Below are 19087 nucleotides of genomic sequence, written 5' to 3'. Positions count from 1 at the left end.
AATTCAATCGTAGTGATATCTCATCACTTTGTAATCTCCAACAATTAGCTTGGAAGCGTTTGTAGTACTTGTATTGTGGTTGGAAACGAACATGCTGTAATTCAGAAACAATATGATATATGAGGAATGTAAAGAGATGGAATGAATGTGCACTTAACACAGGAGATAAATTAGTATTTTCAGATGATTAAATGACAAGACGCATATGGAGTAACACACATCAACTGCAACAAATGCCTACCCACTTGAACCAATGGGAACTCCCACTGTATGTAACAAATAGACATTTATGGTAATCTTACAAGAAAGCTGATGCCTCCATAGGCTGCTTTGTGGGAATGTCTACACCTCCGCTAAGCTTCCTCTTCCTGGGAACCCGCTCTCCTCTGAAGCTTTGGCTGTTCTCATTGGCTGCTGAGTCCGTGCCCGCTGTCTCATTAGATGTAGTGAGGTCTATAGTTTCATCGCATGGACGTGTGTTAATTGAGTTTTGCACTTTCCTCTCCTGAGAAATGCTACAGTTTCCGCCTCTAACCTGTAGCTGCCAGCTGCCCGAGTCCCCCGTTTCCCTCAGTCTCTGTCTGATTGTCTCAGAGCCCCCCCTGATCGCCCTCTCCAGGCTGCTCGTGTTGTTGGGCGCACCGGGATGTCCTTTGCACTCTGGAGGGGTTGAGTCTTTGAGAGCAGGTGAGCAGGAGGTAGTGTTCATGACAGGTTTGGTCACAGGAGGAAGGGACAGGGAGGAGAGGATGCAGTCATCCATCGGTAATAATCTAGGATCTAAATTTGAGAGGAAAAATGGTTCATTAAGCCCCAGATTGGTGCAAACATAAATCATGCAACTGTCAAACATGTCTAAACTCATGCTTGTCCATGCATGTTCACTCTCTCTTAGAAATGTTTTAATAGTAATGCTTTACAATGAGTAAACTTAACAATCAACTGAGAAAAAACTGAAACCTACAGTACCTTTTTCTCCAAAATGACCAAGGTTTCTGTGGTGTTCAAGTATTGTCTTCATGTCCTCTGGCGGGAAAAAGGATTGTAAACAGTTGTCTAGTAATGACGGAGTGTCTCCAAGTAAAGCTGCCAACTGAGAAGAGAGAACACATTGCTAGATTTGTTAATCCTGAAGTAATTTATTGTGCATTTACTTTTATTTAAATTGCCAAATGTCCCAAACTGAGTTTAAATAAGTTGATATGGTGAGGGGTAATGTGTCAACCTACAAAACAGTAGCTGCTTAAGGATATTGAAACCATTTCTCTGTATTGTTTTTGTTCTTGTGCAACAGCTTGGTTGAGCAAAGAGGGAGAGGAGGAGGCTATCCATTGGGACACTGAGTTGCACCTGCGCCCAGTTAACCCTGTCTCTAGGTCAGTGGTGCAGACAGATGAGTCCCTGCACTGAGCCCATGTGCCACCTGAAAAGGTTGCTCAGTTTGGAATAATGCCAGAGCCTATTTCCCGTTGATACATAGTGATTGTTGCATTTGGCTTACAACAAGGGAGTGCAGACCTTCCTCGCAGCTTAATAACCTCCCCAGCTAGCTGTTCATTCCACATCAACACTGTAGTGGGCAGAGAACATAACAAGGATATAACAGTAGCCAAAACATTGCCATTATGTGAATGTTGTCCTTGTAACAGGTAAGCATCCTCCTCTCTAGAACAACAAACCCTCCTTCCCTCACATACATTATTATTATTATTATTATTATTATTGTAAGGATTGGTTGATAACGGTGTGCCAGGACTGAATTCAATAAGAAATATGGCACCTGTGTGAAGTCTGGAACTGGCAGCAGCTCCTCCAGCCTTGAAATAAACTCCCACACAAGCATCTCAAGGGCTGCATCGTACTTTGAGCCAAAGTACACAGGAAAGATGTCCTGCAAGTAGAAAAAGACAGAAAAATAAAAAACAGGAATAGACAGATTAAGAAAGAGATACATCTTAAATAAAGTATAATTTAAGATGTGTTATTGGAAAACTGCCCTGTCCCAGTGAGCTCATTGTTGCAGCGTATGTTTGTTGAGGGGTCGTTTCATTTTCCTGATGTACAGTATCCTCACTGCACTTGCAGCTTGCAGCTTGCAGCAGGTACCAGTGTTTCTCTCATGTTGAGTATTATGTTTGGCGCAAATGCTTCCAAAAATGGAACTTCTGTAATGCTGCAGATCAGGTTCTTGATAATTTTTGTTACTGTCACACCTGCAGTTACCAGTTTGATTCACCACCATCTGTTGTGAATGTTAGAATGATTTTCTTACTAAGAAAACTACTCAAAACTCTAAAATGTTTTGCATTTGTTAAGATCAGTCCCTCTCTGGTCCACTCTCTCTATCCACACACAACTCTAAACCAAAAATCAGATCACAAAAACCGGCATTACCTGGAGTGATGTTAAACTTTAAGACTGAAACAAAGGCCCTTTCTGGGCAGCCGTCCTCAAACATGTTCCCAAGCAACAGAAGTTGCAACATCTCTACAGGCATAAATATTGACCTTTCCCAGAAGATCTGAGGAAACTCTACGATATTCAGTCCAATTTTGTGTTTTATACTTCATTTGAACGTGTATCTCTGCAGATGAGATGACTCTTTCAGACCAGTATTGTGTTATATCAATACCAAAGCCTAAAAGTGCCTGTCTTACTTAAACCTTGCGAGATATACAATATGCCTGATGGTACATTACTGGGGAGTTTCCATGATAATATCTTGAATCTTTTGTTAGTTTAATGTGTAAATGATCATTTAGAGGAGTGAGCGTCGTCTCACCTGGAAAAAATATTTTCTGTCAGAAGGATCCTCTAGTAATGAATGCACCAACTCCACAAAGTTCACCTCAGATTCCTCCACCTGGTTAATGGTGACCTGATATACACACACAAACATGTGAATATGAACAAAGAAATTCTTGAAACAAGGCAATGAAACAAACAACAGTTGCTCACACGAGCCACACCTACAGTAAACTACTTTTTCTATAGTTTCTTTCATTGGAAAAGAATACAAATTCAAGAAAAAAACAGTTCATTCATAACATTAAACACAAGTTTTTAACAGTTTCAACAACCCTGACAGTCATGAGACTCAAAGCAAACTTATCCAGTCACAGTTTACTTACATGGTGATCTTTGGCTGTGCTAACAGGAGCTTTAATTCTGTCCAGATGTGGCTGAATGGTTTGCATGTCCATTGGGTGCTCGCCTCGACACATCTCCAGAACCAGCTGGTTGTACACAAACACAAAAGACACACTATACACTTAAACAGCCCTGACTTATGAACCAGCTGGTGTGACACTGGACTACGGCTATCGAGGGATTCTTTTCTATGTGACTTGAATTGTAAATTGAACATTGCTAAACTATGTTAGACTATGATTTTTATGTATTACCTGCTGCTACTATGAAATAAATACAGATATACAGTGGGGTCTAAAAGGCTGAGATCACACTGAAAATCTCTAATATTTTCATGTAAATGTGGAAATAATCAGAAAGTTCCATTTCATTCCCTTCCATTGAAGCATGTGTTCAGATAACACTCAGGTGGATTTGATCTACTCATCAGAGGCTCGTTCAATAAACTCAACTTGCAGCCAGTGTTCACTTGTTATAAATATGGCTGTGCCTCAAGTTTCCAGAAGATCATTGCTTACTAAGTAGCATTGTGATAGTGGAAAACATGGCATCACAACTAAGTGAAAGTGTCAGATGTCAGACTGTTATTCTAAGCAAAGAGGGGCTTTCTCAGTGTCAAATTATGGCTAAACTAAAGGTTTTTTGAGGGGGCAGTGCATGGAACTCTAAAACGCTTTGCAGAAACTGGATCAGTTGTATCTAAAGCACGATCAGGGAGACCAAAAGTGACCACACCATCAGAAGATCAATACATCAAGTTCCCTGAGAGATAGAAAAGCAACTTCATCACAGATACAAAATTTGCTAAATAAAGAACGCAAGACTCCAATCAGCAAAAGTACTGTCAAAAGAAGGCTGTCTTGTAGTGGTCCCAGAGGAAGTGTAGCAGTTTCTAAACCACTTCTCAGGAGGGGAAACAAGACCAAACGCTTGAGGTAGTGTTGAAAGTTGCACTATATATGGCCGAGACTCTACTCAAGCCTACTTCTGACCATCTTATTTAATTTTAATTGGTGACATATTAAACATAGTTTAATGTCTTGAACCATTTGCGGGGATTTAAACAACTTGTGCAACGTGTACTGAACTAGATCTGAAACATCAAGGATGACTAAAACGACCACAAACATCAAAAACTTAGGAAACCTTCAGATAATCTGAGGCAAAGGAGAAGCTGTGGATTTCTGCACCTTGCAGACATCCCTTGATTTTAATGTCAAATGTAAAATAGAAGAAGTTGAAAAATTCCATGTAGTCTGATGTAAGTGACAGATAAAGAAAAGGTTAATATTCTGTGTAAAGTCATGTAACATCAGCATGAAACTGATAGATGTCCTGGAGATAGATGATATGTGGTAATACAAGTGAGAGGAAGGTGTAGAGTTATAAAATGAAAAGTCAAGAGAGGCTCGGGGTCCGGTTCCTTTTTTTCTTTTTGCGGGACCCCTTTTTTCCTCAGGGCGTTTTGAGGGATCTCTTTGAGACTCTCTTTAGTCTTTTAGCTTTTTAATTTTTTGCTTAAGTTTTTTGTATTTTACTTTTTGCATTCTTAGATTGCTTTTTTTGTAAAACCAAATAAAACTGGTTTGTATTTTTATACACTCCAACCAAAGTCCCTGACTTGTGCTCATCTCTGAGGTCCTCTGGTGTTCCTTTAAGGTGAGCAAAGACGTCTTCTATGGGATAGGCTGACATTAGTTTTGAAATTGTTTAGATTATAAATTATATTGAATTTTGCAAAGGTAAAATTAATACTGTTTATTAAATTAATTAATGGTTCAGATTTAGTGACTGAGGATAATTTACTGCTGTAAATGAGGTATGATTTCAGTACAGAATTGAGTGAAAGATTTATTAGTATGGACTTAATTGGCTAAACTCTGAAAGGGCTCTGAAGCTGCCCAATAAAACCGGGCGAGAGCCCTCGACCGACAGAGTGGGCCTCCTCCAGAGATGACCTGTTAGAAGGCCATCTTGGAGTACTTTCAAACCTCCAACACCTATTTGCACCAATACACTTTGTTGTGACCCCTGCTGTTAGGATTCCTGACTAAATAAGCCCGTTGGTAGTGGTTTAATGACAGCCGGTGATTATAGAAGCCAGGCTGAATTTGGTTCCCTAAGCAAGGCTTGGATGGTGCGTGTAGATTTTGGGAACTAATTTCAATACCTATGTCAGAGATAGAGGACAGCTGTCTGTTGGTGCCTTATCCACACTGGCAGGGGGTATCGGTTATCTGTAGGCAGAAACCATTTCAGTAGGCTAAGAAATACATTTCACAGTGGATGACTGGAAAAAGTCTTATTTGCTGATTTACTGAATCCAAGTTTAAGATAGCAGTAACAGAAGGGTGTATGTAAGAAGATGAACAGGAAAGAGAATGATACCACATGGTGTCAAACCGACAGTGAAACTTGGTGGTAAGAATATTCAAATCTGGGGATGTTTTGCCTACTTGAGAGTTGGACACCTGCACTGAACTGACTGAAGTACCACTCCATTCTTCAGAGACATGTTGTACCCTGTGGTTTGCATCTTTGTGGAGAAGGATTCATTCTGCAGCAAGGTAATGACCCCAAACACACTTCAAAGCTCTGCAAAAACTACTTGAAGACCAGAGAAGACCAAGGAGTTCTGACTGTCATGGACTTTCCTCCACAGTCACCTGACCTCAACTCCATTGAACATTTATTGGGGTACTTGTTGAAAACTGAGAAAGCCAAGCGTTTTGTGGCGTCACAAGAAGCTCTTTGGATCATTGTCAGATCATGCTGGGATAACAGCAATCATCAGGTTTTACACAAACCTATGGAGTCCATGCCAGCTCGAGTGCATGCTGCCATTGAAGCAAAAGGGGGACATACTTAATACTAAGATATTCGTGTACATTTTTCAAAGATTCAACTTTTCACTTAAATTGTTTAGCCGATATTATCATCTGTAATGAAAAAAATAGTATTACAAAAATAGAGGTATCTTGACTAGTGGTCTCAAATGTCAGTGAGAGAGAATAACTGAATTATAAATCAAAAACAGTGTTGGGACTATTTAAACTTTTGGTAGCTGCAACACTGATCATCTACTCATGAGCTACTTATAATAGTTTATTAATTTTAAATTTACCTGTTAAAACTACTACAGGTTTTGTTAACAAGAGACAAACTGCTAAAATAAGTACAAGTTCTAACTCAGTATGATGGAGCACTGAATATTACTATAGTATTAGATGTTATTACTGACCCTGGCCCTTAGTCCCAGGATGAGCTGAGCCCTCTGACTGTAGCTCATCAGCTCTGGGACCAGCTCCGTCACCATGGTAACAAACTCCTCCAGCATCCCGTAGTGATCCACAAGTCCCTGCTGCACAACTTGCCACATTGCAGCTGAAAAAAGCTGCAGGGGTGTGGCCAGGAGGCGTAGATAATGGACTGGAAGATCATTACCTGAAGTGGAGGAGAGACATAAACACCAAAAAATGTATTAATATTGAATGTAACTGACACTTAAAACTATTTTCAATTCAGTATATAAGTCAGAGACAATTTACAGACATCAACAGACAACAGTGAGAGTCTCAAATTCCCATAAATACACTTAACCTGATAGAAGACAAGAGCAGGAGTAAATAACCCGAGACAGACTGTTTTCTAACCTTTAAATAACGACACCTGTGCATTTGTTGTTCAACAGTTTTAGGTTCATATTGTGAGACAATATAAATTGGTCTATCGCCAGCTGTTTATCGTAGCTATCCCTTTAATATTTCCGATTGTATTAGACCTTTGTGGGTCATTGATTTTGCAAATCAATGAGCAGGACTTCTTAATAGCAATATTAGATTTTTACATGATGTTTGCGTCACTGTGACAAGGTACCTTTGTCAGGCATTTGCTTAATTAAATGAACAAAAAATAAACATGCTCGTCTGCTTATTTTGTGTAAGTTTCTCAAACATAAAGTTTCTACATAAACCCTCATCTGCTGAGGAAGAACAGGAATGTTTTGATGGATATAATTGAAAGCTCCAGAACAGCTACTTAATGGACCTTTTAGTGCGATTGTTTTGTCAACCATCTTCTCAATTAATTTTCTACAAAATGGTACTAAACAATATCCGCAATATATATCAATATCCTGATATAAAATGACATATTGTACACTAGAGCTGCAATGATTACTCTATTAATCAATTAGTCGATCGACAGATGATTACCTGGCAACTATTTTGATAACTGAATAATCACTTTAGTCATTATTTAAGCAAAATGCAGAAAATTTGCTGGTTTCAGCTTCTCAAAAGTGAAGATTTAATGCTTTTCTTTGTCACACATGACAGCAAATATGTTTAAGTTGATAAAATATCAACAGATTAATCTATAATGAAAACTACCATTAGCTGCAGCCCTACTGTATACTGTCATATTCCTATCTGTCAAAGGGAAAGGAAAATATTTCAATGTTAACAATTAAAACATATACAATAAAGGGTGCTGATTGAATAATATAGCATTAAAACTTAATTTTAGGTTTCTGCTGTGGCAGTTTTGCATGTCATTGGTCTTGTTTACTGTTTTAGTACAACAATTACCTCTGAATATTAAATCTTTACATTTCCTCATGATGTGTGTGCAAGTTAAGTCTGAGAAAACACAGGCTGGTTTTTATATCCACTAACCACAATTTTGATGTTTAGACAAAGAAAAAGGACCCAAAGCCAACTTTAAAAAAAAAAGTGCAAACAGGCTGCAGTAAATATAACACAGCAGCACTTCCAACAAGCAATCTGAGCAACTTGAGTCAACAACATCCACCTGACACTTCATATGCTGGCCAGAGCACACTATGCAGAAGTGAACTTGACTCGTGGTGGCAAAGGGCGAGATGAAATAATGACATGACAGTGCTGCTCTCAGGTGCACTGACAGCAACATCCATCAAACTCACAACAAACTCACATCATGTTGTAGGCAGTGCAACCCAGCAGCCTATTGCATATGACAGTTACTACAGGGAAAAATAACTAAATAGGCTAATATTGATGGTCTGATCAATACTGGATTAAAAGCAGGTGGACTGATGGAAAACAGCCTGCACTTTAGATGCTAATATTATGGATCAAGATAGAAATACTGCAGGATTATTATTATTATTATTATCAGTTCATTTCGGTTACCAGGTCAAAAACACACAGATCAGGCAGATCAGGGATCAATAAATGACTCGTATGTGATTTGTCATTAGGGTACACGCACCTCCACCGCTGCCAGTTTCAGTTCCGCGTTTTATTTCCATTTAGCAGCTAGACAGAGAGAAAAAAAAGCGACCAGATGTCCCCCTCCGGTTGCAGCGACCACGAAAACAAAACAAAAAATGCTCTGATAAATAAATTCTGCTAATTGCTGATTAATAAATCAGCCATCTGCGATCGCCATTAACCCCCAAGATGCGAGCTCAGTTTTGCTTGAAGGGGTCTTGTGTTTTTTTTATTCTCGCATTGGGAGGAGAGACAGAACAAAGGTTTCTGGTCCCATCCGCCTCAGTCCAGATCACGGCAAGCCCTCTTTCCTGTGGTTGGCTGACGAAGACCGGATCAAGCAGGCAATTCAGATTTTTTAACGCTAGATGGCGCTGCAGGCTTTACATTTACCTCAGGCATCACTTTACTATTAGTTTATAACATGTAGTATATGTTTATATATGGTTGCATTCAAAAATAGAGTTGAAGTACAGAAACATCATCAGCAAAACTTACTCATAGTGTAGAATGGCTAATTTCAACATATTATATTACAATATATATTTATTATGATGCTCTATATTTAATCTATAACTAGAGCTGCAATGATTAGTTGATTAATCAATTAGTTGTCAACTATTACATTAATCACCAACTATTTTGATATTTGTTTATCATTTTGAGTCATTTTTAAGAGGAACGTTTCCAAATTCTCTTGATTCCAGCTTCTCACATTTAAATATTCCTTTATGATATATATATATATATATATATATATATATATATATAATCCGAATCTCTTTGGGTTGAGGACTGTTGGTCGGGACAAAACAAGACATTATTTGAGGACGTCATATTGGGTTTGGGAAGCAGTGATCAACATTTTTTCACCATTTTCTGACATTTTATAGACCAAACAACTAACTGATTCATCGAGAAAATGATCGAAAATGAAAATCATTAGTTGCAGCACTATCTATAACAATGCATCATGTTTTAGGAATTGATGATATGCTTTGCATGAAAAACCTTCATGTGCAAGTAAATCAGATAAATATAGTGGAGTAAAGTGCACATTTTTCCCATCTGAAATGTAATGAAAGAAGTTTAAAATAGTGGAAAATAAAAATACTAAAGTAAAGCACAAGTACTTCAAATGTGCACTTTAGCACAGCATTTGAGTAAACTTACTGTATGTCCTTAACTTTGACCCTGGTAGGGCTGCGACTAACAACTATTTTCTTTATTTTCTTGATTAATCAATAAATTAGTGATAAAGGCCCATCACATTTTTCTTACGCCTAAGTTGACATTATGAAACTGTTTGTTTTCCCTGAACAGCTCTCCAAAAAACCCAAAATATTAAATTTACTATGACACAAGATAAAGAAAGCAGCATATTTCACAACTGAGAAGCTAGAACTACGGAATAAATGGCACTATTACTCAAACAATGAGTTAAATGATTAATCAGTTATGATCTACTAATCGATTAATCGCCTAATTGTTTCACCTCTAGATCCCAGCAAACCTCACTGTCTTTTTCTTATATGTATTTTACAAAACAGTATTGGTGGGACTAATTCTTTTGCCTCCCTTTAGTCATTAATTCTTACCTTGCATGTGTTACTTATTTTAGAAACCTGTCTCCTAAATTAATTAATAAACAGCTGTTGTGTATGTTCTAATGTACACATTATAATTCACATTAAATTCACTCATTCGTTCGAGTAAATGATTGACTTGTTGTTGTGCATTGGGCTGCCTTTTTTCCTTCCCTGGAGCCAGAAGTCTGAACTTTTCACCTCTTGCACTAATGCACTAAGAGTACACGAACCAGGATGTTAAGTGTGACAAAGTAGACCAAAATCTGATAAAAACCCATCTGCAGGATCAACTGGGATTCTCTGTGGATAACCTCCTTTTCCATTAGTGAGGTCCTTCAAAGCATTCCTGCTCGGTCCTTTCTGCACTCCTCGGTCTTAAAAGTGAGGGAGCAAACTTCAACACATTGTCTCCCCCAGAAATGTGCATTAAATCTCAGGAAATCAATCTGTGTTATGAAGTGAACAATTTATATCAAGTCAATATCAGTATGTTTTGCATGTTCATTTCATTTGGGCATAAAGTTCAAACAGAGATAATATTTATTGAAGCAGAAATATACAAAGGGTCACTATATAATTTGATGATTATAGTCTTTCCTGTCACCAGATCTCTACCATATTAAACAGACAGAAACAGAGATTCTTATGTTGTTTTTTATTATAATTATTGCATGATCTGGGTGTACTGCAGTATAAAGGGACCTGAAATATGATGCAGTGCTATAGATTATGTATATAGAATAGTTAGAATGAGCTCCACCTCCACCAGCTGTAACATTAAAATTCTGCTTATGTAAATGCATCAGTAATTATAACAACCCAATATTATGATTCTATATAATAATATAACAACATTAAAAGGACCATTCTGTCCAATGAGTACTTTTGCTTTAAGTACATTTTGCTGTTAATACTTCTGTAATTTTAGTCAAGTAACATCTTGAATGTAGGACTTCTATTTGTAACAGAGTATTTTTGACTATTGCTACTTTTACTTATCTAAAGGATAGGAGTAGAGTTGCAGAGATTAGTCAATTATTGATTGAAATAAAATTAATCGGCAACTGTTTTGATGATCATCATTTTTGTCATTTTGTTAAGCAAAAACGCCAAAAATTTGCCGGTTGCAGCTTCTCAAATGTGAGGATTTAAAGCATTTATGTGTCATATATGATATTAAACTGAATTCATTTTGAATTTTAGACTATTGATGCGACAAAACAAGACAAATGAAGGCGTCACGATAGATCTTCGAATTTACAATGGGCTTTTTTTTTAAATTTTTATTTTTATTTTTTTACTATCTTCTGAGTTTTACAGACAAAACGATTAATCATGAAAATAATTGGCAGATTAATCGATAATGAAAATAAATGTTAGTTGCAGCTCTAGGTATCTATGAGTTACGCTACTTCTTACACCAGTGGTGATGTTGGATGTTGTGAAAATGTGTCATCGATTATGATACCAAGGAGGGAAAATACATAAACGAAAATAAATTGATGCTGTTTTCCTCTCTCTCTCTGTTTACATATAAAAACTGTTATGGTATGACAAAAAAGGTAACAAGTTACTTGCCAGACTGTCCATTGCTCCTCATTCTCTTCAAGGCTGCAAACTAGTAATGAGTTTATTGAGGACTGTGTCTAGATGGTAACCCTAGATTCGTGAAAACTCTCGCGAGATTAGTTTAAAATGATAATTTTTAACCCAAATCATTACCTTTCCCTATATCTAATCAGACCTTAGCCACTGCGTTGTCACACCATGAAACATAATTACTTTGTACAATAAATGACAAACAACGCACACAATGAAGCCACAACACGCGCAAATCTCACGAGAGTTTCGCAAATCTAGGATTACCATCTATACACGACCGTTATTGAGTTGTCTTACTTTGAAAACAGGGAACCGGAAGTGTTTGCTAACAACTCTTTTCTTTTTTTTTAGGAAATAATAAACCTGCAACGATAGCTAGACTACTGTATCTTCAATACATTGTATATGCACTGAGAGGGGTGTTTATGTAGTTTTCTGATATAAAACGTAACAAGTTGACTGACAAAGCTTTCAACTGCGCTGCTAACGTTAGCTGAACAACTGGCTGCAACGGTTAACGGTCCTGAAATGGGAACAAGTCCAGGTCTGTATCTTTACTGTGTGAGCCTCTAACGTTTTGGAGAGAGACTGTTCGTCAAATAACGTTAAACGGTTCTTAGTAGCACCAGTAGCTGCAGTAAAACTCAGTTTAGGTGAGGTGTAAGTTCAGTATTGTTGTATAAGTCAGAGAGGCTGTCCCTGTACGAAACAGCGCCACCTAAAGGCCGAAAAATACAGGCTGGGTAACAGTGTTTGAGATATGTTAGTGCCACCTGCTGCTCCGGAGTGTGGACCGCAGATACAATCCTCAATCTCGGAACCCATCGGCTATCTGTCCGACGACGATTTAATCTGAATCCAACAGATGTCCACCCTCCGGATTTGCGGATTGAGCCCTCGTGGACTTCAGTCGTACGCACCATGACGTGTTCACCGTCATCACGTCAAGACCTCAAGCGTTTCCATAGAGATAAAATGAAATTCCTGACCCTGTAACTCATTTCAAAGTGTTTTTCTGAACGCCTCCCAACGGTTTTCCTGTTACTGTCAACTAATCTGGTCTGAATACTCAGTGAGATTTTCTCTTTACATGAGCTGCTAAACGCTGCTAATATTACATACACAGTAAATCCTCAACTGAGGACCTGCACATTGTAGACGGACAAAAAACAACCTTTGCCCGTTTAGTTTAGCAGATTATCATAAACAAATCCTAAATTATTAAACCTAAAAACCTATTTTTCTGTGTGTGCATTATACCTCACTACATCAATTAACGTATACAACAAAAGTGAAAAAAGTAAATGTCATCAAAAGCAAATATTTTGCATAGACTTTTATTATTAATGTTAACATGGTAATTATTGTTTTTATTTTTATCGATGATAATAACTAGTATTATTATTTTCTTTTACATTGTCACTTTATAGCCTAGTGTTGCAAGATTATGGGTAATTGTCCAAGTGAAGTCTGCTGAAGTCTGCAGAAAATCCACTTGAAGGCCCTTGTGGACTTTATGAATTGTGGGTTTGGACAGTCCTCAGCACTCGCAGACTTCCTGGGATCGCACCCACAATGTCCACAAGTCTGCTAGTGCAGTGAAGTTCGGACACTTGGATTCAGCCGAGCCTCTGGGGGAGAAGAGTCTGTCTGTCTAAATGAGACACCCACTTTCCTAACCCTAACTCTAACCCTAATCATCACACTGTTCATGCCTATACCTAACCAAGTGGGTGTGTCGTGTAGATACTACGAGTCTGCAAATAGACCTGCTTGCTCTGGGGGGCAATGGCCAATATTTCAGGGGTTCCAGTGTAGCCAGGGGATATCTGGATTATGGATATCTGAGCCAAGACTTTCTCTTCCGTGTGCCAGTCGTTGTTTACAGTCCGATTACCAACTTGAGATGGTCCAGACGACATTTCGGCTGATCTCTATAAACAGATATATACATAAGAATGCAGATAAATTATAAAAAACGCTAAAGAACTAAATCGTTGTCAGATGATAGCCGATAGGTTCTGAGATTGCATTTTGACCAATGCATTACACCTGTTTTACACTCTGTACGGACTGTTTACCTGCATTCAACTAAACCCCACTCAAACATGATTGGTCAATACTACTCAGACTACAATCAGAAACAAGAACGCTTCCGGTATCAAAATCTTGTCCCGTTGCCCACAGATTAGTGTTAGTGTCACACTGAGAGGAAAAAAATTCTGAGATTTTGAGAATAAAGTAGTAATTTTACGCGAGTAATACAACAAAAAAGTCGTAATTTTATGAGAATAAACTGTTATTACGAGAAAAATGTAATAGCCTATTTAAGGTTGTAATATCAGAGGAGCATTCTGCTGTTTGTGTTAAAGTGAGGAATGTGAAGCATCTTGTGAAGTTATACTCTAGTAGTCTATAGGTTTCATTAATAACCAATTAATTAATCTTTTGGCACATCAGCACCAGATCATTATGATTATCAGGGCTTTGACATGATTGTGCAAACGATCATCATTAGTCATCTCTTGTTCCAGCTTCTCAAATGTGAGGATTTAATGCTTTTCTCTGTTTTATATGATTGCTAATTAGATATCTTTGGGTTCTGGATTGTTGGGTGGACAAAACAAGCAATCTGAAGGTTTGATAGACTTAACTAGAGCTGCAACGATTAGTTGATTAACCGATTATTTGAACGACAAAATATTAATCTGCAACTATTTTCACAATCGGATAATCATTTTAGCCACTTCTTTAAGCACAAATGCCAGAAATTGTCTGGTTTCAGCTTCTCAAATCTGAAAACGTGATGCTTTTCTTTGTCATATATGACAGTAAACTGAATATTTTGGACTTTTGAAGATGTCACATTGGACTCTGGGCAATTATAATGGGCATTTTTGTATAAAATAAGAAAATAATCAGCAGATAATTGATAATAAAAACTATCGTTAGTTGCAGCCCTAGACTCAACGATTAATCAGTTAATTGAGAAAATAATTGTCAGACTAACAGACAATGAAAATAATTCGTTTTTGCCCTGCAGCATATATTTATTGTAGTTACTGTGATTGATGTGTGTTATTCCAGAACAGCCCAACCTTTTTTACAATGTCGTTGTATGTGTCTTAAGATGCAATTTAACTGTCAAAGATTTATTATCACTTTATTGTGCATATTTATATGTTTTGAGACTGTACAAGTTAATAATATGGTGTTCATTTGTTTCACCGCTTGCATCCACTGTCAGATCCTCATCTTCCTCGGTCATCCATGCACCTGCTGGTTCCTCCGTTGAGGTTGATGTCAGCCTGTATGTGGCAGGTGGCCCAAGAGCAAAATGTTGACCAATATGAAAAAGTGGCTGAATTCATCACGTTGGTGACAGAGATGGTTCCAGGGCTGATGAACTACAGGCTGAGATCTCAGCTAATCCTGGGGCTGAGAGCTCGGGTGAGTAAATGTGGGTATAAAGACTATTTATGGCCATTTTTGACCTTTTGTTATTTTATCTGTGGAGAAAAAGCAGTCCCAGTGGAGTCAAGGGCCTGGAGTGATTACGCCAGAAAGTGCAAATTATTACACACTTACTGTTGGCCTGTAAAGTCCACTGAGAAAATATATTAAGCTATACAAATAAACTTGACTTGAATTGACCGGTTCCCATCAAACTTCCTCTCATATCTTCACCCAAAACATCACATATCACCATGTGGGTGAGCAGAGTCATAACTGTAGCTGTGATGGTAAATTTTATAGTAGTGGATCATGAAACAAATGACTTGCAATAGAAAAAAATAAACAGATTTCCACCATTTGTTTCGGGATAGACATGTAAACAGTATTATTTTAAGTGAAGATAAGTTAATGCAACCATGTAAAATGCCTTTAACAGACTCAGTCACTCTGTTTTTTTAAATATTCTGCATTTGGATGCAAGGTTCCACAAGTAAAGCACTTTTTAAACACACACATAATTCATCCATTGCCTCGTCTGTCAATATTGAACATTAGTTTTGTTATATAAGTACACAAAGTATACATTAATGACTTTGTGTTTTTCAGCTCATCCTTGAATTGTTAAAAAGGATGGATACAGTTGACTGTAAAACTATCCAGGATCATCTTAACAGTTTCCAACAGAAGACAACAAACTTCAAGCCTGAAGAGGTAGGCTCTTAGTGCTGTACATGAGGACACACTACACTGTTGTAGATGTCTAATTAGCTTTAGCATTTGAATGGAAAACTGGTAACTCATGCATGTAAAAAAATCTCCTGGATGCACTGACAGGACCAAGATGGAGCGGTGGAGATTTCAAGGTCGGCTTTTGTGGAGCTGGTTCAGACTTTGCTTAGAAACCAATCAGAAAAGGAGCGTTTTTTCAAGGTGAGCTCCACTTTTTAAGTTTTTCAATGATTAGTCATTAATATATGTTTCTAACTTATATCTTCAATCTTTATTTATTCTTTGTGTTTGATGTATGGTCATGTTTATGCTATTTCTTTTCCTGTCAAAAGGATGTATTCCCAGTACAATATGGAGTTCGTTTTGATACAGCGCTGCAGATCCTGGTGTGGGAGTTCTTTTACCGACTGGAGAACTTCCTCCCAGTACCAAGTTTTTCACAGGTAGGCAGCAAGGTGAAAAAAAGTCTCCATCCACTCAATCACCAAATGCTGGTCAATTTTAGCTGCACTCCAATCTCCAGTACTTCAGCATCACTTACAAGTCTAGAAAAAATTAAATCTGCTGTGGGAAAGTCCAGACAGATTTCTGTTTATTTGCAATTTTACAATAAACAGTCTATGCCAACACACATTAGAAATGTAGATCCACATTGTAAATAATGATATTGAAAGAAGGAGCAGAAAATTAGAATTTTTAAAATTAAATATATGATAAGTGTTGTGTTTAAAATCAGCCCACTCTTCTTTTCCAGGTATTCTCTATGTTTGACCTTTCATCCTTCGACTATGAGATGGAGCAGTTTGTTTCTGATCCTGAAGATCTGAAGAAGATTTTGCAGCATCAGCAGGAGCATCAAAAGATGACTAAGAGTAACAATCTGTTAACATTTGTTATTCCATTTCTCCAAAGGTGCACAGATACCTGATTTTCATTGATGTATTGATGCCTTTGCAAATCCCCAAACACCATCCAATACTCAATTTTTAATTTTATTACAGTCACTAAGGAAAATTGGATGACAGTGACTTTGAGTGCACATTCATTGGGAATGTGCACTCACAATTTTACTAGAGTCTGTACTCCTAAGGTATTTCAAGTAATTAGTGAGTGAAAATGTGGTATCAGTGCTTCCTTAGTACTGCTTAAATGGTTGATAATTTGCATTTGAATTGCAATTGAATTTGCAGTTGAATTAATTTAATGTCTGACATGTTACTGGCAGCACCACTCTAGTGCTTTTTTTACATGGGATTGTTCTTCTAACATGAATGTTATCTGCTTTTCAGATGAATTCACCTTCATGCCAGACACTATCCTCTCCGCACTCACATCTAAACGGACTTCAGAGGCATCTGAGGATCATAGTGACCGCAAAATAAACAGGGGAGGTAAAGACAGAAAACAAGATACTGAGAAGTCACAAGAAAGAAATCAAGAAAAGATCTGCAGCATAGAAGACACATGTGAGGACGATGGAGAGACTGACGACAGTTCCAGTGAAGTTAATCCATACTCTCGGCCGCAGGACTGCGGACTGTCACCACTCAGTTCTTCCCCGTGTTCTGAAGAAGGTGGTGCAGCAAGTGACAGTGGTGAGCATCTCTGATATCTCTTATACTAATGTTGTTATTGTTGCTTCTTTTTGTTGGTGATTTTCATTTAATCATTTTCACAATGGTGAATAAACTCTGTTCACTGTTCTATGGGTCATTTAAGTCTCTTGTTTCCTGTTGGCAGAAACAGTTGGTGAAGCCTCCTTCCAGCAACCTAGATGCTCAAAAAGGTCAATGAAAGGAGCAAAGGAACATCTGGAACTGAGTAGAAACAAGGAGCCAGCAGAAGAGAGCACGATCAAGTCCTCAACAGAAGGCAGATCTGATGTCTCCCCTCCGTTCAGGGAGGACGCCATAAGAGCCAATAAAAACACCTGCCTGGAGTGTGGCAAGACTTTTGCATCTAGTTCCAACTTGAAAAACCATCGTTATGTTCACTCTTCGGAGCGACCATTCAAGTGCACTCAGTGCGAAAAGACATATAAAAGTCCTAAAGATCTGAATCAGCATTTCCTTATTCACTCTAACTCTGGAGCGCTGTCCTTCGCTTGCAGCCTTTGTGAGAAGAAATTTAGGTCCCACTCTTCGCTTACAGTTCATCTGCGACGTCACAATGGAGAAAGGCCGTTTGCCTGCTCGTACTGCGACAAGAAATTCCTGACAAACTCAGTCTTGAAGTCCCACATGCGCATTCACACTGGTGAACGCCCGTACGCCTGTACTTTTTGCGACAAGAAATTCACACAGCTCTATCCGCGCACTGTTCATCTCAGGATGCATATGAAAGAGAAGCCGTATCTGTGCAGCACCTGTGGTATGTCTTTCTGTAGCTCCGGCGCCCTGCTGGTGCATTCACGAACTCACACGGGGGAGCGGCCTCATCAGTGTGAATCCTGCGGAAAAAGTTTTGCCTCAGCTGCACAGCTAATAGTACATCGTAGGTACCACACAGGAGAGAGACCATATCCTTGCTCACAATGTGACAAATCCTTTCACTGTAGTTCAGGACTGAAGAAACACATGAGGACGCACACGGGAGAGAAACCTCACCAGTGTTTAACGTGTCACAAGACGTTTTCACAAAAGTCTAACATGAAAATACACCTCAAAGTCCACAAGAACATCTAGCATACTGTTGTACATACTGTATCTTAAGTAATAGATGACAATTGGTGCATTTTTATATCAGTAAATTACTAACAACATGTATGTATCAATGTGTATGTAAATATTGACTTGGAATACTCAAATATTACACGTAGTGAATGTAAACACACCTTATGTTTTGGAGACCATATTATCAGAGAGAATTAAGTTTTTTGTTAATTCTAAAATCAGGTCTTAATTATAAGCTATGTTAAGGTTAAGGAAAGCCTCTTTGTGACTTTATGACAAGTGATCTTTTGTACAGTGAGAATGTGGACATATGTGTGTACAATGTATACAAATTTTACCCAGAAGATAAAAGCTGTCAACAAAGAATTCAGATTATCTCCTTTATTTGTGCTAAATATTACTTATGATGAGCTTCTGTCTATAAGGTTCATTCATGACCCTAATGAATGTGTAGACCAGTGATTTTAAACACTGCTTTATTTTAACTCTCAAGATACTCAGCCACGGAACTGCAGAATTACGGTAATAAACTTTTGGTTTTTCTCAATACACTGCCCCATCTTCTTGAAAGAGAGTGGTGGTTGGTAAGGGAAAAAGAATTATTAAAGTCTTGTCAAAGTACTCGTCACTGTCA

The 19087-nt window shown here is 38.0% G+C and overlaps 2 protein-coding genes across 9 annotated transcripts in view; one reads left to right on the top strand and one right to left on the bottom strand.

The window, feature by feature from the left end:
• zgc:113263 (uncharacterized protein LOC503753 homolog) overlaps positions 1–12721 on the bottom strand; it is a 22319-nt gene extending 9598 nt beyond the window's left edge. For 3 of the 7 annotated variants that reach the window (XR_006093830.1, XM_042402940.1, XM_042402943.1), the window contains exons 1-7: positions 12367–12721; positions 6392–6594; positions 3132–3236; positions 2783–2878; positions 1781–1891; positions 970–1093; positions 303–780 (exon numbers count right to left, since the gene is read on the bottom strand). Coding sequence is in view for 6 of the 7 variants with exons in the window: in XM_042402940.1 (XP_042258874.1) it covers positions 303–780; positions 970–1093; positions 1781–1891; positions 2783–2878; positions 3132–3236; positions 6392–6594; positions 12367–12421 (1172 nt within the window). In the remaining variant the exon portion in view is untranslated. Of the gene's footprint in view, positions 1–302; positions 781–969; positions 1094–1501; positions 1574–1780; positions 1892–2782; positions 2879–3131; positions 3237–6391; positions 6595–8403; positions 8912–11572; positions 11689–12366 lie in introns of those variants that run through there. The other 4 variants (XM_042402941.1, XM_042402944.1, XM_042402942.1 and 1 more) reach the window with 4 other exon arrangements.
• LOC121890563 (zinc finger protein 660-like) lies at positions 11873–19087 on the top strand. Of its 2 annotated transcripts, XM_042402972.1 has the most exons (8): positions 11873–12140; positions 14844–15046; positions 15659–15763; positions 15887–15982; positions 16114–16224; positions 16536–16653; positions 17071–17376; positions 17522–19087. In XM_042402972.1, the coding sequence occupies exons 1-8, from the start codon at positions 12125–12127 to the stop codon at positions 18463–18465; spliced, it is 1899 nt and encodes a 632-aa protein (XP_042258906.1). In that variant the 5' UTR covers positions 11873–12124; the 3' UTR covers positions 18466–19087. The 2 variants fall into 2 exon arrangements, with proteins under 2 accessions (XP_042258906.1, XP_042258907.1); XM_042402973.1 differs by lacking the exon at positions 11873–12140 and having other exon boundaries at positions 14971–15056.

Source organism: Thunnus maccoyii, chromosome 23 (genome assembly GCF_910596095.1).
Source record: "Thunnus maccoyii chromosome 23, fThuMac1.1, whole genome shotgun sequence".
In the NCBI taxonomy this organism is placed as follows: Eukaryota; Metazoa; Chordata; class Actinopteri; order Scombriformes; family Scombridae; genus Thunnus; species Thunnus maccoyii.
Note: the sequence above shows the minus strand (reverse complement) of the source record. Positions and strands in the feature narration are given on the sequence as shown.